At 43.7% G+C, this 26,166-nt stretch overlaps 2 protein-coding genes across 4 annotated transcripts in view; both read left to right on the top strand.

Annotated features, from left to right (window-relative positions):
• LOC110071058 (uncharacterized) overlaps positions 1-19,763 on the top strand; it is a 47,690-nt gene extending 27,927 nt beyond the window's left edge. Inside the window, exons 1-2 of one of the 3 annotated variants that reach the window (XM_078387845.1) lie at positions 23-6,346; positions 6,800-19,763. In XM_078387845.1, the coding sequence (XP_078243971.1) occupies positions 6,996-8,462 (1,467 nt within the window). In that variant the 5' untranslated portion in view covers positions 23-6,346; positions 6,800-6,995 and the 3' untranslated portion in view covers positions 8,463-19,763. Of the gene's footprint in view, positions 1-22; positions 6,347-6,799 lie in introns of those variants that run through there. The other 2 variants (XM_078387846.1, XM_072987988.2) reach the window with 2 other exon arrangements.
• LOC110070194 (uncharacterized) overlaps positions 1-25,940 on the top strand; it is a 29,019-nt gene extending 3,079 nt beyond the window's left edge. The window contains exons 3-4 of the mRNA XM_072987998.2: positions 19,945-20,049; positions 21,035-25,940. Of these exons, the coding sequence (XP_072844099.2) occupies positions 21,096-21,482 (387 nt within the window). The 5' untranslated portion in view covers positions 19,945-20,049; positions 21,035-21,095 and the 3' untranslated portion in view covers positions 21,483-25,940. The remainder of the gene's footprint in view (positions 1-19,944; positions 20,050-21,034) is intronic.
• The last annotated feature ends 226 nt before the right edge of the window (positions 25,941-26,166 follow it).

The following is a 26,166-nucleotide window of genomic DNA, read 5'->3' on the forward strand; positions in this document are numbered from 1 at the left end:
TTCTACAGTACCTGGTAAGTGACTTTATTTTAATTTTTTTTGTTTTGGACTTTTTCTCCCCTTGGGAGGAAGTGCATTCTTATGGGAAACCGTGCCTCGCAAGATTAAATTTTCGCTAGATGGCATTAACCGTGGATTAATTTCATCTTGCGAGGCACCACTGTATATATTTGCCATATGGCATTCTTTCAAGTAATACATTTACTATTTAAACTTACCATATTATACAGTCCTGAAAACAACACATTCATAAATATTTTCTCTAGATTAAATCACGCATTACAGATAAAAATACAGTGGTGTCCCACATAGCTATGATAATCCGTTCCAAAAAAGTCATCGCTATCTGGATTCGTCGCTATGCGAGCAAAAAAAACCCCATAGGAACGCATTAAAACACACTTAATGCATTCCTATGGGGAAAAAACTCACTGCTATGTGGAAATCTTCCATCCAGCTGCCATTTTCGCTGTCTGGTAAGCGAGGAAAGGGTGCGAAAACGTTGCAGGCGGCAATTTTGGAACCGCCGAAACGCTTACCGATCATTGCAATGCGATGTTTGCCCATTACAAACATCGCAATGCGATTGCTTTTGCGATCTCAAAAACCAAATCCCTATGCAGATTCGTCATTAACCGAGGTGCTCCCTATGCGGGTTGCCACTGTATAAACATTTACATTTACACTTAATCATTGGGTCTTCTGGACAAAGCATCCGCTACCACGTTTAAAGATCCTTTGATGTTTTTAATTTCAAAGTCATAATCTTGGAGAATCAAGGACCACCTGGTCATTTTGCTACTGTAGATTTGCAAAGTTCTCAACCATTTCAAAGGTGAGTGGTCAGTGCAGAGGGTAAACTTTCTTCTCCACCTGTATGGTTTACGCTTCTTCCAGGTCCATACAATAGACAGGTGTGCCCTCTCGATGGCAGACCAATGTCTGTCACCAGGTTGGAATCTCCAGCTGATCAGAGTCACTGAGTGTAGATTCCCACTGTCATCTCCTTGGCACAGCACAGCTCCCAGTCCCACACTTGACACATCGATGCACATGATGAACTCTCGGTTGTAGTCCGGTGCAACAAAGGCAGATTTTGAAGTCCGTGCTCTCTTCCAACGATCACCAGTCACCTGGCACTCTGACGTCCACTGGATGTCCTCAGCTCTCCTTTTCCTGGCGACCCCTTTCTTTTTGACTGATGGCTGTGGTTTGTTAACTGGGGTCAGGGTAGGCAGTTTCTTCCCCTCCTGCTCTTATGGCTGCGTTCTTTTTTGTGATCTTATTGCACTTGTTTTCATTCTCACCCACAAACTTGTCCACAGGTACTTTAGTTGCATCAGGTGGGTATCACAGGTCACCTGAAGATTCCTATGCAAATTTTTTAGGTAAAATCTCAGGCACTTGGTTTATGTCGGAGGTGCCAAGACTTTCATAATTTGGTTCTATCCTTTTAATTGCTAGCTTGTCCTTTAGGGGTTTGCTTCGCAAGATTTTCAGTGCCTTTGCAGCTGTGTGAGGATCCTTCCCAGTACTAGTCCCTTCAGCTTTCCAGTCCTGTTGTGACACATCAACAGGTTCTGACCAGGCTAACTGCAATTTACTCCCCTCTATGGGTCTCAGCATCCCCACTTCATCCTCGGGACAGAATGCTCTTTCCTAAGCCTTTTCATCACACCAGCCCCTCTGCTTTTCATGAGCATTTCTCCAGCTTTACCCTTCAATCTCTAAGGAACATAGCTTAGCCTTTGTCTTGTCCTCCCCAGTACCACTCATTTGGCAGGTATCGCACGTCTGACAAAACTGCTTAACTTGCTGAGCCATTCCTGGCCAGTAAAAGTTCCTTGCAACCCTTTGTTTGGTACGTGACATTCCCATATGAGCTCCAAAAGCATCACTATGCACCTTGCTTAAGATCTTGTCTCTGTAACTTTCAGGCACAATCAGTTGTTTAAGGTTTCCATCTCCACACCTCTGAGGTGCTAAGAAAACTTCCCTATATAACAGATTGTTACCTATTGTATATCTCTCTGGGCATACGGGTGTTAGTAAAGAGGGAGTTCCCTTAGCTTTCTCAAAGCACTGTGTAAGGGTGATATCCTCCTTCTGTTCCTTATCAAATGATGAATTACAGTGGTGCCCCGCATAACAAGCACTTCGTTTAACAACAATACGCATAGTGTTTCGCTTACCAATTTCCGCATAGCGATGTTTCAAGAACAGCTAATCGGCAGTTCCAAAATAGCCGCCGGGTAAATAAAATGGCCATCTGCAGTGTTTTTGCGCCCTTTCCTCGCTTACCGGGCACCAAATATGGCAGCCGATGGAGGATTTTCGCAGAACGGTGATTTTTTTGCCCATAGGAACGCATTAAATGTTTTTAATGCATTCCTATGGACTTCTTTGTCCTGCATAGCGACGAATCCGTATAGCGATGATTTTTCCGGAATGGATTATCGTCGCTATGCGGGGCACCACTGTATTAGGTTTTTTCATAAATATTACTTCTGCCATTTCATCCATGTTAGAGTTTTCTTTTAAACTGGGGCCTTCCAGATTACTTTCAGAAGTTGGGATTCCATTTTTCCCTCAGAGATTGTTAACTGCCCTTCCTGGGAACGCGTTACTACAAAAGCACTCTGCACATGCTTAGTGAGACTAATCCAATCAAAGAAAGTGCTGGAATTTGATCAGAAATTGCCACATCCCAAATTCCAACCCAGTCTCTGTAGTTTATTTTAGCCATAGGTAAAATCACTTGCATAGCACTTGTTCCCTTGAATGTAACAGTTTGATTTGGAAGTATTTGTTCTTTAGGAACCACATCAGGATGACACAGGGTTATGTGGGAACAGGAATCAACAACCCCCACATAAGACTTCTCATTAATAAGAATTTTCTCACCAAGGTTCTGTAGTAAAATATTATCTGCCTTTATAAGAAAGCAATGAACAACTCTGGCTTGTGGCAGATCAGAATTTTCTGTTGTGCTAGTTGCCATGGAGACAGAACCATTGTTACAACCTCCTTCATTGGCTTCCACTGGTTTTATACAGTAAACTTTTTTGGTGTGACATAATCTTTTCCATTTTTATTTTTATTGTTCTTTATACAATTTGATTGAATATACCCAAACTCTGTGCAGTTATAACACTGTCTATAAGTCCTTCGATCATACTGAGGAGATTTGTCAAACTTTCCCTCAGGGTTCATTTGCTTCTGCGGACTTGGCCCTGGCAACTTAAGCGTGGTACTAAGCTAGCCATCTTTCCCTGACATTTTACTGTTGCAAACTTTATTGAATTCTTACTGTTTCTTACTATTGTCACAGTTCTACCTCTAAAATTTTACCTCAATAAGCTTAGGATCCCTAATCCCACTGATAGAATCAACAAAGTCAGACATCTGTAATACATGTTTAGGATTTTTGTCGTTGACTAAATAATGCAATTCCCCAGGTAAAATGGAATAAACATCTCAAAGGCTTTCACACCCAGTATCTGATGGTTGTTGTGGGTTTTTCAGGCTGTGTGGCCATGTTCTGAGGGTTGTTCTTTCTATGTTTTGCCAGTCTCTGTGGCTGGCATCTTCAGAGGAACAGGAGTCAGAACTCATGGGTCGTGAGATGGTCATCACTGCGAGGTAGAGGTCCTCTCCTCCAGGGGTTTTCTGTTGCTGTCTCTTGGCTGCAGGCTCCATCCTGGTGAAAAATCTGTCCAATTTCATCTGGTTCATCTTGCGTTGCAGAATCTTTCTGAAATGGCTGAACACGTTGTTGTTCACCATGTCCAAAACTCTGCCTGTCACAGTCCTGTTTGGTTAGTGCCTCTCAAATAGGTCCTGGCACTCAGTTCATTTTTTGCAGATGGATTTTATCGCCTTGCTGCCAACCTGCGGTGCCTCTTCCGCTGTGCAAAGCTCCTCCACAAAAGCCTTCTGCTGCTCGGTTTGCAGTTCTGCAAGTTCTTCTGTCATCAACTCCTCTTCAAGGTCTTTAACCAGCTCCTCCACATTCTCCTCATTGACATCCAGACCCATGTCCTTACCCATGGAGACAGTGTCCCTCACCACCTGTTTATCAGTCCCCTCAGTGCCACTGTCTGTGGCACATTCTGGCCACAGTTTCTTCCAGGTTGAGTTCAAGGTCCTAGTTGTGACATCTTGCTAGGCCTTATCAATGAGACTGTGGAGGACATTGAAATGTGTCTTTCAGAACTCTTGCAGGGTCAAGGACGTATCTTTGATGATACTGAAGCACCTGGTGAAGATTGTCTTTGTGTACAGTTTCTTGAAGTTGCTGATCACTTACTGGTCCATGGGCTGCAGAAGAGGTATTGTGATTGGGGGGGAAGGGGTGTGTGCCGGGGCGTTGTCCATCAGCAGAAGGCATCTCTTAGGAAGCTGGTTGTTCGAAAGATATTTTTGACAGTGGGTGCAAACACTTCATAGAGCCATTCCATAAACAGCTGCCTTGTCCATCCAAGGAGTTGGCCCTCCACCTGACAGGCAGTGTGGCCTTGTTAACATTCTCTTGCCGGAATGGGCAAGGAGTCTGGGAGTGGTACACCAGCAGAGGCTTGATCTTCAGATTGCCACTGGCGTTGGCACAGAAGAAAAGGGTCAATCTGTCCTTCAGCATTTTCTCTTCCTCCTGGGTGATGTAGCTTCTCCTGGGCATCTTCTTCCTGAAAAGCCCTGTCTTGTCACAGTTGGAGACTTGCTGGGGGAGGTAGTCTTCTTCCTTGATGAATTTGGCAAAGTCCAACTTGAAGGCTTCTGCAGCCGCATGGTCAGAACTTGCAGACTCCCCATGTCTTGTCATGCTGTGGATGCCACTTCTCTTCTGGAAATTTTGAAACCAGCCCCTGCTGGCTCTGAATTCTTGCGCTGCACTTCCAGAGGGGTTTCTTTCCATTAAATCACTGTGCAGCTTCACTGATGCTTTCCCCTTTCAGCTGTTTCTCATTCATCCACACCAGTAAAAGTTTTCCAATTCTTCCATCAGGGGTTCCCTGTTCTTTGTTAGGATTGTGACTCCTTTTGCCACATCAATGTCTTTCAAGATGCAAAAAAACCTTTAGTAAATGCCGTGTACTCACCCAGAACAGGCAGTCTCTGTTTTAAAAAATAAAGTCAAAAATCCAAAAATAAAAAATAAAAAAGCCAAAAAAAATACAGTCTGTAAAGTACTATACTGTACCAGGCAGTATAGTACCAGGCAATACAAGGCAGTCTCAGGCAGTCTGAAGTCTCTCCACACTCTAACCACTGGGACAAGCGAGGTAGCATATAAGCAGCCTCTTCGCTGGCCAACGGTTAACTGAAAGTACAAATTTCGCGCTTTCCGCTTCTCCCACTTGTTTTTTTTTTCATTTGTAAGTCAAAGCTCCGTTTGTAACTCAGTGCAAAATATGGCGACCAGAGCTCTTCGTAAGTCAAATTGTTTATAGGTCAGGGTGTTCATAAGTCAAGGCATCACTGTATTTATCATTTGTTCTACTGTATTCTGGTCCTGTTTCTCATCCTCCCTTTTCACTTATACTCTCTGTGCTTCCCTTAGTAAGTCTTCCATAGACATCTTCCTAATATCTGGCCATGATTTAGTCACAAAATTGATTTTTAGGAGGGCTTGTGACACTTTATCCTCCATGCTCAGCGCAGAGTATTTTCTCATGCTCTCGTTCAGCCTCTGGAGAAATACTGATGAGCTTTCATCCTTGCCTTGTTGTATTTCAAAAGCCTTTGTGATATTTTGTGACTTAGGGCTGGCCACTTTTATTCCCCTTATTATTAAATGTCTTAGATCATGCATGTTAGTTCTATGGCCAGCATTCTGATTGGGGATCTTGATTAGGATATTTCTGATCTGCTGGTGTCTGGTTTGCCCCGGGTGGATGTTCCTCCTCCCACTTGGTCATAACTGCCCTACAAATCATCCGCTTTCTATTCCCCAGTAAATAAAATGTTCATGATTGACATCATTCCCCTCTCCCGGTATAAACATTTGGCCCTAGGAACTGGTCTATCTGCTCTGCTAGTCCTACTGGGTCTTCTATCAATGACTTCATCTCCTTCTTAAAACTCCTTATTTATGCACTATTTGAGGGGGAGCATTCACAAATCCTACCTGATTAGTCCCCAGCACTACTTCCTGAAGTGGACACAATTCAAGAACTGTAATATCAGTATCCTCCTCCTTTTTCTTGTATTTACTTACCTATATTTATCTTATTGTTCATTACTTCAGGTCCACTAGAACCTGGTGCATTGCTAAAAGCGGGTCCCTGAGGTGGGACAAGGGATGAATTAGCTTCAAATCCCCCAAATTTTGGCCAAAAGATTGCAGGTAGTCTGATGCTTTCCTTAGTTTAGTTCCTACAAAACAACAATTTATCATCTTCTTATCTTTCCTTTTAGTATTTTGTCTCTTCCAAGCATAACCTGAAATTGAGATAATGTACTGTAGATAAAAGGATCCAGGAAATTCTCACGCTAAGTCTTTTCACTTCTGTAGCAATGTCTGCCTGCTTTAGAAAAGCAAAGCAATTCTGAAGGCTTTTATTTTACCTCTTGTTTTTTATTCTGAAAAGGGGGGGGGACCAATGTTAGGACTTTCACAACAAAAGAAATGAAGCCACAAGGAACTTGACCCTGTCCTTCTGCTGGCCTTGATGTAGCTATAGTGTTCCTCCTTTCTCATGACAGTCGTAGACAGAACCAAACCTTTGACTTGATCCCCAATGAGCTTTCCTTCTGTTATGCACTCTTCATGGCATCTTCTCTTTTTTCTCTCCATCAGGTAAGAAACAGGAGAATCAGAATAATATGGATCTACTTCTGCCACTGAAAAGAGAGGAGAAACTCACCTGAATTTCCATCAAAGAACTCACATAGAAAACCCCAATATAAATACATAGAATGTGGAAGGAGCTTCAGCCTTACCACTAGCATCAGTAGACGCCAAAGAACTCACACGGTGGGAAGACTATAAACACATGGATTGTAGAAAGAGCTTCCAAGTAATAAGTCAACTTAGTTTCCATCAAAGGACTCTCACTGGGGAGAAACTATACAAATGCATGGAATGCGGAAAAAGCTTCAGTGACAGTGGATCATATACTAAACATCAAAGAACTCACACAGGGGAGAGACCGTATAAATGCATGGAATGTGGAAAGACTTTCAGTCGGAGTAGTAACCTGAGATCCCATCACAGAACTCACACAGGGGAGAGACCCTATAAGTGTGCGGAATGTGAAAAAAACTTCAGTCAGAGGGGATCATATATTAAACATCAAAGAACTCACACAGGAGAGAGACCATATCAGTGTGTGGAGTGTGAAAAGAGCTTCAGTCGGAGTAGTAGCCTGAGTTACCATCTAAGAACTCACACAGGGGAGAGACCATATCAGTGTGCGGAATGTGAAAAAAACTTCAGTCGGAGGGGATCATATATTAAACATCAAAGAACTCACACAGGGGAGAGACCATATCAGTGTGCGGAATGTGAAAAAAACTTCAGTGAGAGGGGATCATATATTAATCATCAAAGAACTCACACAGGGGAGAGACCATATAAATGCATGGAATGTGGAAAGAGCTTCAGTCAGAGCAGTAACCTTAGTAGACATCAACGAACTCACAGAGGGGAGAAACAGTATAAATGTATGGAATGTGGAAATAGCTTCAGTCAGAGCAGTCACCTTAGTAGACATCAACGATCTCACAGAGGGGAGAAACTGTATAAATGCATGGAATGTGGAAAGAGCTTCACTCGGAGCAGTAGCCTGAGTATACATCAACGAACTCACAGAGGGGAAAAACTGTATAAATGCATGGAATGTGGAAAGAGCTTCACTCAGAGCAGTAGCCTGAGTAGACATCAACAAAATCACACAGGTGAGAAACCATATGAGTGCCTGGAATGTGGAAAGAGCTTCAGTCGGAGCAGTCACCTGAGTTCCCATCAAAGAACTCACACAGGGGAGAGACCATATCAGTGTACGGAATGTGAAAAAAACTTCAGTCAGAGGGGATCATGTATTAAACATCAAAGAACTCACACAGGGGAGAGACCATATAAATGCATGGAATGTGGAAAGAGCTTCAGTCAGAGCAGTCACCTGAGTAAACATCAACAAACTCACACTGGAGAGAAACCATATAAATGCATGGAGTGTGGAAAGAGCTTCAGCAGCAGCAGTCAGCTTTATTCCCATCAAAGAACTCACACTGGAGAGAAACCGTATAAATGTATGGAATGTGGAAAGAGTTTTAGTCAGAGTGGTGATCTTAGGTTACATCAAAGGACTCACACTGGTGAGAAACCACACAAATGCATGGAATGTGGAAAGAGCTTTAGTCAGAGTGGTGATCTTAGGTTACATCAAAGAACTCACACGGGAGAAACTATATCAGTGCATGGAATGTGGAAAGAGCTTCAGTCGGAGCAGTGTCCTTAGTTCCCATCAACTAACTCACACTGGAGAGAAACAATATTAATGTATGGCATTTTGAAGGAGATTCAGTCACAGCAATAGCCTTGGTTTACATCAAAGAACTCGTATAGGGGAGAAACCATATACGTGTAAGAATGAGAAAGAGCTTCAGTCAGAAGCCATTCAATCAGAAGCCCTTTATCCCTTTTTATAGACAGTAGATCGAACTGAGATGGCCACTGCATCATCATGTCCAGTGAGATTAACTTGCTTCCAACCTGTGATGTTCACTGAGGTGGACAGAGTGCTTGTGTGCTATCTTGCCACCACCTCATCTTTAGACTTTTGCCAGGCTTAGCTCATCAAAGCAGCCAAGCCTGTAAGAACAGAACAGGCCACTGCAATAATAAATGGGTTTCTCCAGGACAGCATGGTTCCCCTGCCTCAAGGAGACACTCATAAGGCCCATTCAAAAGAAACCTAATTTTGTGGTGGACGAAATTGGGAATTATAGGCCCGTCGCCTATGTTTCCTTCTTGAGTAAAGTGATCAAGAGGTTGGTGGCCGATCAGCTACAGCCCTCCTGTAGAACACATGTCCTTGATCCATTCCAGTCAAGCTTCGGGCTGCAGTGTATTATGGAAACAGCATTGGTTACCCTGCAGGAGGACCTTGTTAGTTCTCCTCAATATCTTGGCGGCCTTTGATATTTAAAATGCTATTTAAAATCTATCTGAGGCCACTGGGTGAGGTCGTCCGGCGTTGTGGGGCCTGGTGCCATCAGTATGTTGATGACACTGAGCTTTACCTCCAAATGCCATGGATGCTATTCTGACTCTTGAATGCTCCTTGGGGAAGAAGCTACCATGACCCTGCTGCCATTACCACCACATCTGATGTTGAGAGACTAGAACCAGTTAAACCCAACAGAACTGTGGAATGTTAGCCATGAGAACCTGTTTGTTATTCAAGAGTGGAACCCCTTCTTTGCCCCGTTGGGTAGGGAGGAGATGGACATGAATGTAAATAGTTTTAATGGAGTTCCTAAAATAAATGTTAATGCATTGCAACTTAAACCAGCATCTGTGCCTGACAATATTAAACCCAAAGTAGAGGCTGCACCAAGTAATCCTAAACCCTCACCATCACAGGGACCTGCTTTTTTTCTAGTGCAGGGTGTTGAAAATGATGCCCAGTGGAAGTGTACAAGATCCACAAAAACAAGACCATAGCGCCGCCATTTTCGCGCCCTCGGTAAGTGAGGGCAGGGCGTGAAAACGCTGCACGTGGCAATTTTGGGTGTCCTGCGGCCATTTTGGAACCACCGAACAGCTGTGTAAAAATCGCTATGCAAAAATTGGTAAGTGAAACGCTTACCAATCATCGCAAAGCGATTTTTGTCCATTGGAAACATCAGTATGCGATCGCATTAGCGGATTCATCGTTAAATGGTTTCATCGTGAAGCGAGGCACCACTGTGTGTGTGTGTGTGTGTATACACATACACACACACACCCATACATATAACTAAAAAAAACCCCAAAAAACCCATATTATAAAAAAGGGAGATAGAAAAAGGGAGGAAAAAAAATAGCAACCCTGCTTACAAAAAAGAGGGGGGGAGAAAAAGGGGGGAAGAAAAAAGGGGGAGGGGAAAGATGGGGAAAAAAGATTATTCCAACATCCAATAATGTCCATTAATCACTTCCAATAAAAAATATTCTCTCAAGATATCTTCTCTTTCAAACCAACCGTCTTTACAGAGCTACTTGCTTACTTGCTCCCTTGTGTGCTCTCATCTTTTCGCCAAAACCCCCAGTCCATCACCAAAGTTTTTCCCTTTTCAAAGGAGTAGATTTTGTGTAGGATTCCATCCTTCCATATTTTCAAAAAGACAGGATGGCCCCAGTTGTATCTCTTGCCATTCTTAGTTAAAATTGAAGTGATAGGTTTCATTGTTTTCCTCCACTGAATGGTTTCAGAGCTTATATCTTGATAAATCTGGACTGAATCTGATCTATAACCTAGTAGTTCAGGCTTTTCTTTAATAACCTTGAGGAACTGTTCTTTCTTGACAATAGTTAAAAAATTTCAGTATTATGGGTCTTCTGTTTCTTTTGGGATTCCCAACAAAATGAGTTCTCTCAATATCTTCCTCAGACACATGCTGGGAGTTCATCACAATTAATCCAATCCATTACTTCCTGCTTCAAATCCATTTCCTTCTTATGTTTAAAATTCATTATTTTAATATTGTTACATATTGAATTATCTTCCAAAAAATGACCTTTTTTTAAAGCTCATCAACTGTCCCGTTTTTCCACTTTGCCCTGAAAGTCTTCCAGTTGTTGTAACCTGCCCTCTGTTTTATCTAAATTTGTCTTAATATCTGCCATTTTTCCCTGGAATTTTTGTAAGTCTTGTCTCATCTGTTGATGTCCTTCTATTAAAAAGTCCATTTTAGAGAGAAGCTGTCTGAGTTGACCTTCCATTCCTTTCACGGAGGAGGCAAGGTCTGAAACTTTTTTTTCCATGTTGATTTCAAGAGAGCTGCTCGATGCTTCTGTAGTTTCACCCTCTTCCACCCTTTTTAAACGGGCAATATGATCGAGGCTATTATATGATGGTTTATATGGCTGTCCACGCACCCATCCCTTAATCATCTTCTTATCTCTGCCTTTATGCATGTATATATAAGGCAAAAATTTATAGCTTAAGAAGCCAAGCCGTTTTAACAGACCATTATTTTCTGCTTCTCCAGCAGCCTCCGTCTTCCTGGGTGAAAGTGAAAGTACTTTTTAAAGATAAAAGATGGTGTAATTACACTTCAAAAAGTATTTCTATCTTTGCCTGAAGTTTTCATAAGAAGTTTAAACACTATTTACTCACAGTTCAGGCAGGGAGGAGGGAATTTATCATCCTTTTTAGATTCCAGGGTGAAGAGATGAAAATTCAGCCGTGCATCGCCATTCTAGCAGAAAAGATGTCTCCAAAACCTTACCTTTCTGAAGTCTTCCAGGGGTCCCCCAACGCCGCCATCGTCGCTGCTGGAAGACTCCGAGGGCTTTGGCACAGCTGCCGGAAGCCTCTCAGAGCTCCCCCACCCGCTGACGCAGGCTTTCCCAGGGTGGACGGGCCTACCAGGGGAGGTCTTCCCCCAGTAAGCCCAGTCTACTGCCTGGGAAAGCCTGGTAGACCGGGCCTAGTGGGGGAAGCCCTCCCCTGGTAGGCCCAGTCCCCCGTGGGAAAGCCTGCGTCGGCGGGGGGAACCTCCAGAAGCCTGCCCCGCCAACAAGGGAGGCCTCATGGAGATCCCCCGCCGCTGCTGATAGTGCTTTAGAGGCACTATCGGCAGCAGGGGGGGACCTACAAGAGGCCTCCCATGGTGGCGGGGAAGGCATCCGGACGTCCCCCACCACCACTGCTGCTGGGAGCCTTCGGAGATCTCAAAGGGCTTTCCTCCCGACATCGGGCAGCCTTAATTCCGGCTTGGAATTCCTCCAGTCCAGCCTTTTGCATGATGTATTCTGCATATGTTAAATAAGCTGGGGGACAATAGACAGCCTTGTTGTACTCCTTTCCCAATTTTGAACCAATCAGTGTTTCCACATCCAGTTCTAACTGTTGCTTCCTGTCCCGCGTATAGGTTTCTCAAGAGATAGATAAGATGGTCAGGCACTCCCATTTCTTTAAGGACTTGCCATAGTGTGTTGTGGTTGACACAGTCAAAGGCCTTTGCACAGTCAATTAAGCAGAAGGAGATGTTTTTCTGGAACTCTCTGGCTTTCTCCATAATCCAGCGCAAGTTAGCAATTTGGTCTCGGGTTCCTCTGCCCCTTCAAAATCCAGCTTGCACTTCTGGGAGTTCTCGGTCCACATGCTGCTGAAGCCTACCTTGTAGGATTTTGAGCATAACCTTGCTGGCGTGTGAGATGAGTGCAATTGTCCGGTAGTTGGAGCATTCTTTGACACTGCCCTTCTTTGGGATTGGGATGTAGACTGATCTTTTCCAGTCCTCTGGCCACTGTTGAGTTTTCCATACTTGATGGCATATTGAATGTAGCACCTCAACAGCGTCATCTTTTAAGATTTTAAATAGTTCAACTGGAATGCCATCACCTCCACTGGCCTTATTGTTAGCCAGGCTTTCTAACGCCCACTTGACTTCACTCTCCAGGATGTCTGGCTCAAGGTCAGCAACCACACTATCTGGGTTGTCCGGGATATCCAAATCTTTCTGGTATAGTTCCTCTGTGTATTCTTGCCACCTCTTCTTGTTGTCTTCTGCTTCTGTGAGGTCTCTCCCATTTTTATCCTTTATCATGTTCATCTTTGCACAAAATGTTCCTTTAATAGCTCCAATTTTTCTGAATAGATCTCTGGTTTTTCCCTTTCTATTATTTTCCTCTATTTCTTTGCATTATTCATTTTAGAAGGCCCTGTTGTCTCTCCTTGCTATTATTTGGAAGTCTGCATTCAGTTTTCTGTAACTTTCCCTATCTCCTTGCATTTGGTTTCCCTTCTCTTCTCTGCTATTTGTAAGGCCTCGTTGGACAGCCACTTTGCTTTCCTGCATTTCCTTTTCTTTGGACTGGTTTTTGTTGCTGCCTCCTGTACAATGTTACGAGCCTCTATCCAAAGTTCTTCAGGCACTCTGTCCACCAAATCCAGTTCCTGAAATCTGTTCTTCACTTCCACTGTGTATTCATAAGGGATTTGGTTTAGATTATACCTGACTTAGCCCAGTGTTTTTTCCTACTCTCTTCAGTTTAAGCTTGAATTTTGCTATGAGAAGCTGATGATCCGAGCCACAATCAGCTCCAGGTCTTGTTTTTGCTGACTGTATAGAGCTTCTCCATCTTTGGCTGCAGAGAATATAATCAATCTGATTTCGATATTGCCCATCTCGTGATTTCCATGTGTAGAGGTGCCTCTTGTGTTGTTCGAAAAGAGTGTTTGTGATGACCAGCTTGTTCTCTTCACAATCTCTGAAACTAATGAAGTTTTATTATTTATTCAACCAGTAACTTTTCATTTTTGTTTATCAGCTTTAATATAGGACCTAGGTTTGCCTCTTGCCTCCTTTTTGTCAGTTTTAAAATGCCATCTGTGAAATCTCTTTAATGCATTTTCTATCCAGTTTACTAATTTCAACTCAATATAATTGATGTCTTGATTTTGGAGCAACATGGATCTATCCGATCTGTCATCATACATTTCTCCCCCCAAATTTGCCCATTTCTCCCCTTTTACATTTTTCCCTATCAAGGCAACCTCAATATGCTTTCCCCCTCATCCCAGCCCCTCCTTTCCTCCTTTTTAAACATTTCATCCTGCTTTTTAATGAGAACAGTCTCTTTTACTCTCTCTGATGATAGCAAATGTTCAGTGAGTTCAGTGAATTCAATCGGTTTGTCCCCCATCTCCTGCTTTTTAAGGAAAGTAGCCTCTTTTTCTCTCTCTGACGATAGCAGTTGTTCCGTGAATTCAGTTGGTTTATCTCCCATCATCTTAATTTCTAGACCAAGAAATATTGCCCTGAGAATTCACCTGTTCCCACTACCCATTGCTCCTCCCCTCCATGAGAACTCCTCTTCACCCTCTTATGGGACGGCTTCCAGCAGAGAAGCTAGTCTATCCCCATCTAAGGAGAAAACAATGCAAAGCCAGCATTTCAACAATCAACAAAACTGACTGTCAGAGGAAGGGACTCTCGGGGGGTGAGTGAAAACCTCGGGCTGGGTATTTTTTTAAGAAGATCACGGGAGGTTCAGAGTGGTTCCCCACCACCTGTCAACTGTACCATTGCTAACATCCAGAAAATCATGGAAACCAAAGATTCATTCATGACAGACAGTCTAATCTCTTGGGAATTAGTTGAACTGATTCCAAACGGGAAGGACATTTAGGTTCCTCTCAATGTCCCAGATTAACATCTCATTTGAATCTCCATCTTAAATTTTGGATTAGGCTCCCACAACGCAATGCTGATCCTACCATCACCTACAGAAAATGGCACCGGCTGAGAAAATGATTGGTCCGATTTATCAGGCCTTTGGCTGTAGAATTAATTTGTATTCTATTGTATTGCTTGGTCCGAAGCCCTAACATTGTTATCATCTGTAATCAGGACAAGATTTACAGAGCATTTTCTTCTAACAACATAATGAAACTTTAAACTGAATAGGATACCAAAAACTTTTCTACTCTTGAATTCTTGATATAGTGCTTATCACAGAGAGCTATGGCAAGTGATTGTGGTTTCAATACATTTGAAACATTGTGTGGACATGAAAGAATGACTGTCTCAAGATTGCTGGGAAAGAGGAAGTGAATTTCGATGATTCTTGTCCTTCCTGCCCCAAAACCACTGCTGCTAACAAATCCGGTGCATAAATGGCCCATCAAGTCACACAAATCATGATCTCTTATTGACAGTGTGGGCTCAAATTGACTGGCACTAGCATTTTTCATAATTGCTTACGAAAACTGCTAGAGGACTTCAGTTGGTTTCTTAATTGCTGGTTACAGGAAGTGTTGGAGGATTTGTGAATGGCGCAGTGGTTAAACCGCTGTACTGCAGCTAAAACTGCTCACGACCTGGGGTTCAAATCCCAGGTAGCCGGCTCAAGGTTGACTCAGCCTTCTATCCTTCCAAGGTCGGTAAAATGAGTACCCAGCTCGCGGGAGGGGGGCAATGTGTAGCCTGCATAATTAAATTGTAAGCCGCCCAGAGAGTGCTTGAAGCGCTATGGGGCGGTATATAAGCAGTACGCTTTGCTTTTGTAGAGGAAGGAGGAAGTTATATATAAGAGATGGAATGGTTTACATTTTAATTAACCTATCTAATGCACCAATCTTATGAAATCTAACGCGGATATTCTAGTTTAAATCCCATTGAGTACTGTTTTTGATTTGCTATCACTTGAGGGGGTGGGGGAGATGTGAATTAACCTGGAAATTTAACTAATAATTGACCCGTTAAAACTATAATTAGAACTTCACATTTTAAAATTGATCAAACCTACTTAAAATTATTTCATCAACCAGAATTTATTAATTAACTGAAATTATATTGTTGCAATTTTATGAATTATATACACCAACTAATTCACTGACTTAAATCAGATGCATAGGGTTTATCTTTCTCCACTATTTAGTCTCCTATTGCACTTCAACCACACAAGCATTTGTCATCTGAGACTGTGGTCCTGTCACCTAGTATAGGGAATGAATACCATCAAAGTGGTAACGGGTAGGGGAAAGTACGACACTGACTCAATAGCAAGTTGGTCTAGAAGAACGGGGGTCAGAAATCTGAATCCTGTGCCGTCTTTTTGCTTTAATACCAGGGCCAGATATGAGGTAACTTGTTCAGCCAACCCTCCACTCTATCCCTGATGTTGTTAAACACCAGATCCATGTCAAATAAAACCCAATTAATCCAGAATTTAATCTTTGATGATTTAATAGATCTGGCTTGTATAACTGAGTCCTGGGTGGGTGCAGAAGGTGATGTAGCCCTTTCACTAATTTGCCCACCTGGATATTCCATCCAACATCAGGGGAGACAGGAGGGGCGGAAGGAAGAGTTGCCATCATTTACAGAAACATCTTAGAGGTTAAGACTCTCTGCCTTGAGCATCCCAGGCCTTGAGAACCTCCACGTGTTGGAGTAACTTCACAGGCTACGAAGCAAAGCAGAAAGAACAGAACCAAAGTGAAGGGAAGAAGATGGAGGTTTCACACTTGACCAGTCCTCTACCGGGGGGGTGGAGAAGAATAGGTCAGGTAAAGCCCATTTCCATGGCCTCTCAGTCCCTCGAGAGCAGCCACGGGAGACCTGGGTGGTGGTGGCTCCCTCCCCAAAGGCTTCTGGTGCAGCCAGCGATGGGGCTCAAATGCTCCGACATCCTTATCCAAGGTGCAAAAAGAAACAGCATTCTGCTGACGGGAGAGTAGCTGGCTGGAGAGCTCTGGAGTTCAGGATCGGTGGCTGGGGAGCCGAAGGTTCGGAGTTTGATTCCCCCCCATGGGCCGCTGCCTGCAACAAGAGCCAGCCAGGGCAACCTTGGGCCAACTCCACCATCCCAGGGAGAAGGGGAAACCACTTCTGAGGACTCACTCCCTGGGAAGCCTTGGGAAAAGGGTCACCCAAGTCAGAACGAGTTTGATGATGATGATGTGTGTTTTAATAGTATGGCGGTGCCTCAAATGACAATAAAAAGAGCTCACCTGCCTTGCAAAGGTTGGAGGGATCTGGCGTTTGATCTCTTTCAGTCCCGGGAAGAACCGGGAGAGATTGGCCCCGTCTCCCCCTCTCTGGGAGAAGAAGCCAAAAGATCCTTCTGGAGAGATTCCGGGAGGAAGAGCAAAAGCTTTCCCTTTGGAGGGTTGCTTTTCTCCTTCTGACATCCCATGAGGCAGAGAAAGGAGCAAAAAATGAAGGAACAGCTGGGAGGGAGGGAGGCGCCTTTTGTAAATGGGGCAGGTCTGAATTGCACGTCCATGAGAAAAGCACCAACTGGAGAAGCCTCTTCCTTGCAGCCAGGAGAGCTGGCCAGAGGATCCTCTCCTTTTTTGGGGGGGGAGGAGAGATCTTTCCACCTCTGCCCCAAAGTCCGTGGCCTTCCTGGACCTCTTTCTCTTTCTGCCCTGCTTTCCTCTCCGGATTTTTTTTAAAAAAACATGCTTTTCCTGCAATGTCATCAGGAATCCCCTCTTCACAAAACACACACGCACACGCGGAGGGAGGGAGGGAATCTACTCACCTCCCTTCCTGCAAATCCCCAGCCTGGATCTGTACGCCACATTTCCCGCACCCCCCCGTCCCCGCCCCGCCTGGGCGGCATCCTCCCTTGCCCCCGTCCCCGCCCGGGCGGCATCCGACCTCGCCCCCGTCCCTGCCCCGCTCAGAGGGGGTGGGGCCGGCATGAGTCTTTGAACCGCCACCCCGCGTCCGAGGCCCTTCCCCTGGGTGGTGGTTTCGGTGGGCGCTCGCGCTCCCCCCGCGGGGGCCGGCGCCGCCTGTCCCGGTAATCCTTCTGCAGGTTCACCTACGGGAACCTTGTTACGACTTTTACTTCCTCTAGATAGTCAAGTTCGACCGTCTTCTCGGCACTCCGCCAAGGCCGTGGCGATGAACGTTAAAGCGCCCCCCTCCCTTGGACCTCAAACGGATCGTCCTGACCTTTAGCTAACAAAAAAAATGGTCCAGTATTCCTGCACAATGTTGTGCCTGTGTTGCCAGCAGGAGAAAAAGTTGCCAGGCTTCCCATAGGAAAGGGCAGCCTGAATATTGACAGCAGGACTGGCAGCAGTGAAGATGGTCTACACAGGACACCCTCTCTTCTGCTTGCTGCCATTCACATTTGTTGAAAAACAGCCCTGACCTTTGCCTACGGTTTGGGAGAGAAGCAGTGGACTGTTGGACTGTCAGCTTTGGGGCTTTTCCCTTGTGTAATGTGGCTCTGTGAACGGTAGTGATGCTGGGGGACTCCTGCTCCACCTCTTGGCCACTGGAGTGTCTCTGGGATCTATGATTTCCCTTACTATTTCACACCCTTACAAGATAGGAGATACCTGGCTCAGCAGTACTAGGAGCGAGAAGGACCTTGGGATCGTCTTAGATAACAAGCCGAAGATGAGGCAACAGTGTGATGTGTCAGCAAAAAAGGCCAATACTATTTAGGCTGCATTAAGAGAGGTGGAGTCTCCAAATCCCATAAGGTGCTAGTTCCCCTCTCCTTGGTCAACCTAATCCTCCTAGTTTCTGATATTAATACTAGTACTTTTTATAAATAGTTGCTTTTTCATCACCATTTTGAAATCTTTTAATCATGTTTTGCCAGTCTTTCAAATCTTCCTTTTTTAATTTCTTCATGAAGAAAAAAAATAATTTTAGGTAGTAACCCTTTGTTACACATTTCATAGTGCATCAAATTGGGCTTTCCTTAGTACTCTCTCTTATGAATTATCCTCCATATTTCTGTCAATTCTTCCTCCGTTTTCTCTAATATATGTTTATGTTGTAAAATGTCAAGAAACGTTTTGATATGTGGACACAAACAGTGTACTTGGTAGAAGCGTAGATGATGCCCTCTGGAGAGAATGAGGAAGACCTGACAGAAACTCTGTGCTTTGTCTTTCTCTCCGGATGCAAAAACTTGTGACAAGGCAAAATTAGTCAGAGAAATACTTTGTATTTAAACAGTTAACTTAAATAGCTTACCTTCAGCATAACAGAATGTACAGAACATAAAACATATAATGACTATTGACTCACGAGCCCATTGTCAGCCTGACGACCCTTAAGCAAGGTGCAGCAACGAATGCTCTGCCTGACCTGCTTTTATGCCAACTTGAGCCCTTACAATCCCAGGCGCCTGCCCGTGGCTACGGCAGCCTCAGACTTTCCCAGTCTGGCATACCTACATGCATTTTGTTTCTCTGGCTTTCCTTTGTGAGTATGTTGAAGACTTTAATTTATTTCTCAGTGACCTGATCTATACAAATATTTTGGCATAAAATTCCTATATAAAATTCCTCCGCCTCCTAGCTTCTTTATAAGCATTTGTAAGCGTCTGTCTTACAAACTGTAAATCACAGTCACTAGATGCAAATATATATAATCTGTCCTTAAATAACTTTTATATGCTGATGAATAAAAAGTAAACTTCTTTACATCTCCTTTCCATTCTGTCCAAACATCTTGCATGTCAGTTCTATTTATCAGTTGTTTTCATATTGTAGTGTTATACCTTCTTTTATCCTTGGTAGGGTTTAACCTGTCTTCCTCTTCATCCATTACCATTTATCTTTTTTATCAAGACTTCAAACCATTCCACATTAGCATCATATCTCCATTTGGTCCCATACTCTGACGACATACCCCAGCAAAGCAACACCCAATAGTAACAAATCCTCAAACCTTAACTAATTTTCTTTTTAAAAAAACCCTAACTATAAGCCGCCCAGAGATCTTTGGGTAGTGTGGGTGGTGTAACGGGCAGCCAAGACATCACCTATCCATCACAGCTGGGCAGTGAGTCATCAGCCAATGGTGTGACGGAAGGTGGAACTTAAGGGGAGGAGCTAGTATAAAAAGGGGGGTGAAGCATGTGTGAGGGAGATTTTTGAGATTATTAGAGATGAGAGTTTGAGCTGAGGCTTTAAAGTGATTTTTATAGTGTGAGAGAGCCTGTCAATGTGAAATAGTCTGTGAGAGCCAGTGATTTATTTACAGTGATTGACTTATTGATTCTTTACCAGTGATTTACTATTTTTATTTCCTGTAATCAATAAACCAGTTTTTGTTTTTCCAAAGTTACACTTGTCCTTCGCTTGATTTTCAAGGATAAGTTGGTGGCAGCAGAGTTTAAAGTGAAGTAGCAACCACTCTTTGAGGTTTGAGGGTGGCGGTTACAGGTGGCATATAGGTTAAATAAACAAACAAACAAACAAACCCCTACTGCTATATTTAATACTATTTACCACCTCTTTTCAGCAAGATTCTACCTGGCCATGGTTATGTGCAAAGTCCTGCACCTTGGAAAAAGAAACCAATTGCACAGTTACAAGATGGGGGATACTTGGCTCAGCAAAACTACGGGTGAGAAGAATCTTGGAATTGTTGTAGATCACAAGTAGATATGAGCCAACAGTGGATTTTTATTAATCCAGGTTCTCCTAGCTATTCCTTCCCTTTCTCCTTTCATGGGTTCACCATTTTCAATAAATGTATGGACTTGCAATGCCTTTAAATTAAGTACAGTGGAGGAAATGTGCAAGTAAACCATGGAACTTTTTAAGTAAAACCTCAATTCTAATCAAACCCTATCCTTTTATTTCTGAGTAACCTGGCTGGATAGGTCACTGGTTTAAATACAGTGGACCCTCTATTTACAGAATTAATCCGTATTGGAATGGTGGGCGCAGGTCGAAAAATCTATAGGTCGAGTCTCCATTGACCTACAATGCATTGAAAACCGATTAATGCCGTAACTGGCCGTTTTTGTCCCGTTTTTGTTCCATTTTGGTTTTTTTCTGGTCCGTAGGTCGATTCTCCGGCTGCAAGTCGAACCTAAATTTTTTTCAGCCAGAGAAGTCTGTAACTGGAAAAGTCTGTAAGTGGAGCCATCTGTAAGTCGAGGGTCCACTGTATCTGGGTCCAGAACCAGAGGTTCCCCGCTATGTCCCCCATGGGTAAGGTCAACCTGTGTAGCCTTCGGGAAACTGCATGGTTCCAGAAGCAGGGAATGGGGAATGACTTTTGAGTATTTTCTACCTAGAAACCCCCCAAAAAGGGTTGCCATAAATCAGAATTGACTTGATGGCCCATGGTTACTATTATGTCGAATATTGATTAATATTAATCAACTGTATATTCCCATCACTGTCCCTTTGGGAAGTATCAATTCAGGCAAGTGAAGTCCATGCTGTTTTCACAATACAGCTAACTTTTCAAATGTTGCCTGTTAAACCTTCAGGAGACATATGCCTTTCAAAGGAGTCAAAGACAAATTCTTTGGTTTAACCTCCAGTTTAGTTTACGTTCTGTGCTATATTCTCAAGACATCTTCTTTTTTCTCTATCAGGTAACAAACACGATGGCCAGAATGATACAGAGTCACTTCTTCTGGCCCTGTAAAGAATCAAATGAAAAGCCGGGAAGAAAAACTTGGAAAAAGCCCTGAGCTAGAGGAGAAACGGCTTAAATGCCTGGTGTGGAGACAGCTTCAGCCGAGTGCCATTAGTTCACATTATAAAACTCACCCTGGGGTGAAATCATACAAAAACATGGAATGTGAAAAGAGTCTCAATGGGAGAAGAAATCTGCGCTCACATCGTAGAACTCACACTGGGGAGAAACCATATAACTGCATGGAATGTGGATTATGTTTCAGTTTTAAAAGTCAGTTTAGTTCACATCAAAGAACTCACACTGGAGAGAAACCATATACATGCATGGAATGTGGAAAGAACTTCAGTCAGAAAGTTCACCTTAATACACATCAAAGAACTCACACGGGAAAAACCATATAAATGCATGGAATGTGGAAGGAGCTTCAGTGATGGCAAAGCTCTTAGTTCACATCATAGAACTCACACTGGTGAAAATCTTAAACATTAAAGGTGCAACTTTCATTCCAGTATATAAAGTAATTATGTGCTGTCAAGCCTATGCTGGCTTATGACAACCCTTTTCAAGGTTCTCCACGTAGAAAGTAACTCAGAAGTGTTTTCCCAGCTCCTGCCAACCTAGCCGTCTGAAAGCATGTAAAAATGTGAGTAGATAAATAGGTACCACCATGGTGGGAGGTCATGGCATTCCGTGTCTAGTCACACTGGCCACATGACCATATATATATAGACTATATATACTGTAGATCGATCGATCGATAGATAGATAGATATAGACTCCATGCTATATATATATATTGTTTCTAACTCTTCTTTATACCTTAGCTCACAGTCCTTGATATCTTAGAAGTTTCGCTTTCGTCATGAGATTTGGTGTGTAAAGGCCTCTATAGGTGATACCCAGACTGGTGTTTTTTAGTAAATCTGTTGGATAATATTTTTCCAAGTACAGTGGTGCCCCGCTATATGCTTAACCTGGTAGACGATGAAATTGCTTCATGATGAAATTTTTGTGATCGCAAAATGATGGTTCCAATGGGGGAAATCTGCTTTACATTGATTAGGAGCCTGTTTTTTCCGGCTCCACAAAATGGCTTCCCTCCTTTCTCAAAATGGCTGCTTTCTGGTTCCGCAAAATGGCTTCCCTCCCTTCTCAAAATGGCTGCTTTCTGGCTCCGCAGAATGGCTTCCCTCCCTTCTCAAAATGGCTGCTTTCCGGACCCTTGCTTCGGAAGACAGCGATTTAAAACAGCTGATCGGGGGTTCTCTATGGGCAATCCTTGCTGGACGATGAGGTATTTCCCCATTGGAACGCATTGACAAGTTTTCAATGCATTTCAATTGGTTTTTTACTTTTGCTTGAGGAGGATTTTTCTCTACAGTCATTTTGCTGGAACAGATTATCCTTGTCAAGTGTGGCACCACTGTAGAGCTCTTCTTATCATATGTGAGTTAAAATGTTTCTGCTCTTTATCTTTTTTTGTACCATAGAAAAGCATGCCAACCGAACTGCAAATCATGTCCTTCCAAATTGAGTAATCTATCATTTTCAGAGTACACATTTTCATAAATTCAACATGAAAAGAGGGAGGCAGAGTGGTGGTGTGGATATGGAGGGGGAAAAGGAAGGCTACCACCAGTGCCTGGGCAGTGGGCCCTCTTTCATCCTTCCGGAGTTCTGTGTCAGACGCCAAAATGTCATATCAGTCCACGGAGTCTCTTCGTTAGACCAGTTGCCAACGGAATGCAGGTGGGCTCTCTCTCCTTTTACGTTTTTGTCTCATAAGCAGAAACCTCATCATGCAGCAAAGCAAGATGGCTATGGTTAGGCTGAGACAAATATTTATATATATTGTATGTATTAACTGGACCCTTTCATCCCTCACTTTTCAAATTTCGACCCTTAGCAACGCTAATGGGTTTGTTGTCCTGATAGCTCTAGTCAGTGATTATTTCCCAAACCACATGCAAGCAAATAATTCTATTAAATAGCAGTGTTCATGAGCACATCGCACAACTATATATATCTATATATATGTATCTATATACATCTACATGAGGCCGCTGGGTGGGGTCATCAGGGGGTGTGGAGCCTTGTGTCATCAGTATGCAGATGATATTCAGCTCTACATCTCCTTTTTGCCAACCACAGGAGATGCCGTTCTGTGCCTTCAGTGCTGCCTGGAGGCCGTACTGCAATGGATGCAGGAGAACGGGCTGAGGCTGAACCCATACAAGATGGAGGTACTGAGGGTGGGTGTACCCACAGTGGGGGGTTTGGGAAACTCCATCTCTTTTGGGGGGGTGACCCTGCCAAGGATGGGGTCTGCAGTTTGGGGATCCATCTGGACCCGGCACTCACTATGGAATCCCAGGTGGCGTCGGTGGTCCGAACCGCCTTTTTTCATCTCAGGCAGATAGCCCAGCTGCGGCCCTACCTAGATGTGGGGGCGCTCACCACCTTGGTGCATGCGCTCGTAATCTCAAGATTAGACCACTGTAATGCGCTCTACATGGGGCTTCCTTTGAGGCTGCTGTGGAAACTACAGGTGGTGCAGAATGCGGCGGCCAGATTACTCAGTGGAGTGAGAAAATTCCAACATATCTCGCCCACTCTGGCCGCATTGCATTGGCTGCCCATCCGATTCTGGATCGACTTCAAAGTGTTGACGCTTACATATAAAACCCTAAACGGTTTAGGGCCTCGATATCTGGCGGAACGCCTACTCCCACCAAGTCCTACCCGTGTCACTCGAGTGAGCCAGGAGGTGAGGCTGAGGAGCCTAATGCCGAGGGAGGCCTGGAAGGAGAAGACAAGAAATCGGGCCTTCTCGGCGGTGGCTCCTCACCTCTGGAACAATCTGCTTCCTGGGATTCGTGGGGCTCCCTCACTGGGTATCTTTAAGAAGCAATTGAAGACATGGATGTTTCGGCAGGCCTTTCCTCCAGGCAATTCCTGATGTTTCTTTTCTTTTCCGCTGCACTTGGTTTCTATTTTTGTAAAGTTTTTATTTACGCTGTTGTATTTATGTATACTTTTATTATCTGGTGTTAGCCGCCTAGAGTGGTCCTGAGTTGGCTAGATAGGCGGGATATAAATAAATTAAATAAATAAATAAATAAATAAATTGTGTGATATCCTCATGGCCCCTCTTGTACCCATGTTGCTGGGCCGCAATTTTCCACAAGTTGTTGAGGGAACAGACTCCTCTCAGGGTGAATTATCCATGTCTATGGACCTTTTGGATCAAATGAGTTCATTGCGGGACAGGATACCCAAAGTCCTTCCTTGTTTTCCTGCAAAGAGGCTGATGGTACCCAGAGTACAAGAGCCACACCAATTTCGGGGGAGTCTGGGATAGGCTGTGTTGCCATAAACCCAGAACAAACTTGTCAGGAACGCATCTCCTGAGAGAGGAGTTATTCCACTAGTGGAAGGAGCCACCTGAGTTCCCATCATCCACTACCCTTGTTGCTTAGATTGGTTGTGGTCTAGCGAGTCCATGTGGGCAAGCTCCTGAGCCTAGATTTCCAATGATTCACTTATTTGAGCTTGAAACTCTGCATATTTTGGTCCTTGGTCACCAGCCTTACCAGGTAGGACACCACCAAAATAGCAAAGGAAGCCCTTGTGGCCAAGGCACTTCATTGAGGCACTCTGACTTTTGCTACCAAGAATCACGTTGAGATAAAATATAGAATAGTGACTTAGAAAAAACAGAAAGTTAGGGTTGGCATAATGATAGACAATTAGCAAGGAATGTTCTAGTTATCTTTTAGCCTTTTGTTTCTGATCATGGGGTTTTCTTGGCAAAAATACTGGAGTGGCATTGCCAGTTCCTACTCCAGGATAGCAGGGGCTGGCGTGCTCTGGTCCATGGGGTCACGAAGAGTCGGACACGACTAAACGACTAAACGAAACAAACGTTCTAGTTATCACTTCTAAGAGACTCCTCTTCACAGGAGCAACAGCCTCTGGGCAGGATGCACACACGCAAGTGCTGGGAAATAAGTACAATGGGGTCTCACAAGATGATGTTAATTCGTTCCGTGAAAATCGCTGTCTTGTGAAAACATTTTCTTGCAAAATGCTGTTCCCCATTGGAATGCATTGAAATCCATTTAATGCGTTCCAATGGGGGGGAAATCGTCGTCTTGCGAAAATCGCCCATAGAGAAACCGTTTTGCAAAGCATGGACCCAGCTGTTAAAATCGTTGTCTTGTGAAAAACGGTCCCGAAAAAAAACCATATTGCGAAGCACGGACCGAAACATCGTCTAGTGAAAATCGCCCATAGGGAAAACCGTTTTGCGAAGCACTATAGCAATCGCAAAAACCCATCGTCTTCCGAATAAACCGTTTTGCAAGGTAATCGTCTAGCAAGGCACCACTGTACTACAAAACCCATACCCTCACAAAACGTTCTATGACCTGCAGAATCTGCCCAGTAATGACTTAGCATTGTGTAGTTTAACTTGCAGTGGTGTTATGAAATAGTCACAAAGATTTGGTTATTTATTCTGTTAATGTGATTAACATTTTTATTTTTCAGGAGGAGAGATCAATCTAGTTCTAATTCCTGATACAAAGCTAGACCCTCTCTTATTTTGAGACATCTCATCTTGCAAATGTATTTAGGATATTGTTGACATTGGTAGTCTGCCATGTGCTGTCATAAAGTATTGACAGAAGAGGCAGATCAGTTAGGAAAGTTTAAAAATAATATAAGAGGCAGATTAAGGAAAATGAGGAATGGAAAAATGTATGGAATAGAAGGGTGTTTAAAACCCTTTCTCTCTGTGTGTGTGTTCTGCTTGTGTTTTTATTTTTCTTGAATGTAAATAAAAATTTTAAAATATATACTATGAAGAAAAGAGTCATGGAAGAAAGCAAGGCTTTCGGCCCACCCTTTTCTTGCCTTTGACCATCTGAGAAGCAGGAAAGGCACTTCCTGGTTCTTGGGGGGGAGAGAAACAGAGAAGGATCCCCAGAACTCATGCCCCCCTTGCAAAGGTGGAGAGGTGGAGTGGGTGGGAGGGGCTAGCTGGCTTTCTTAGCCGCTCCTCCAAGCTCACCCCCCACTCCT

This window comes from Pogona vitticeps, chromosome 2 (assembly GCF_051106095.1).
Source record: "Pogona vitticeps strain Pit_001003342236 chromosome 2, PviZW2.1, whole genome shotgun sequence".
Classification (NCBI taxonomy): Eukaryota; Metazoa; Chordata; class Lepidosauria; order Squamata; family Agamidae; genus Pogona; species Pogona vitticeps.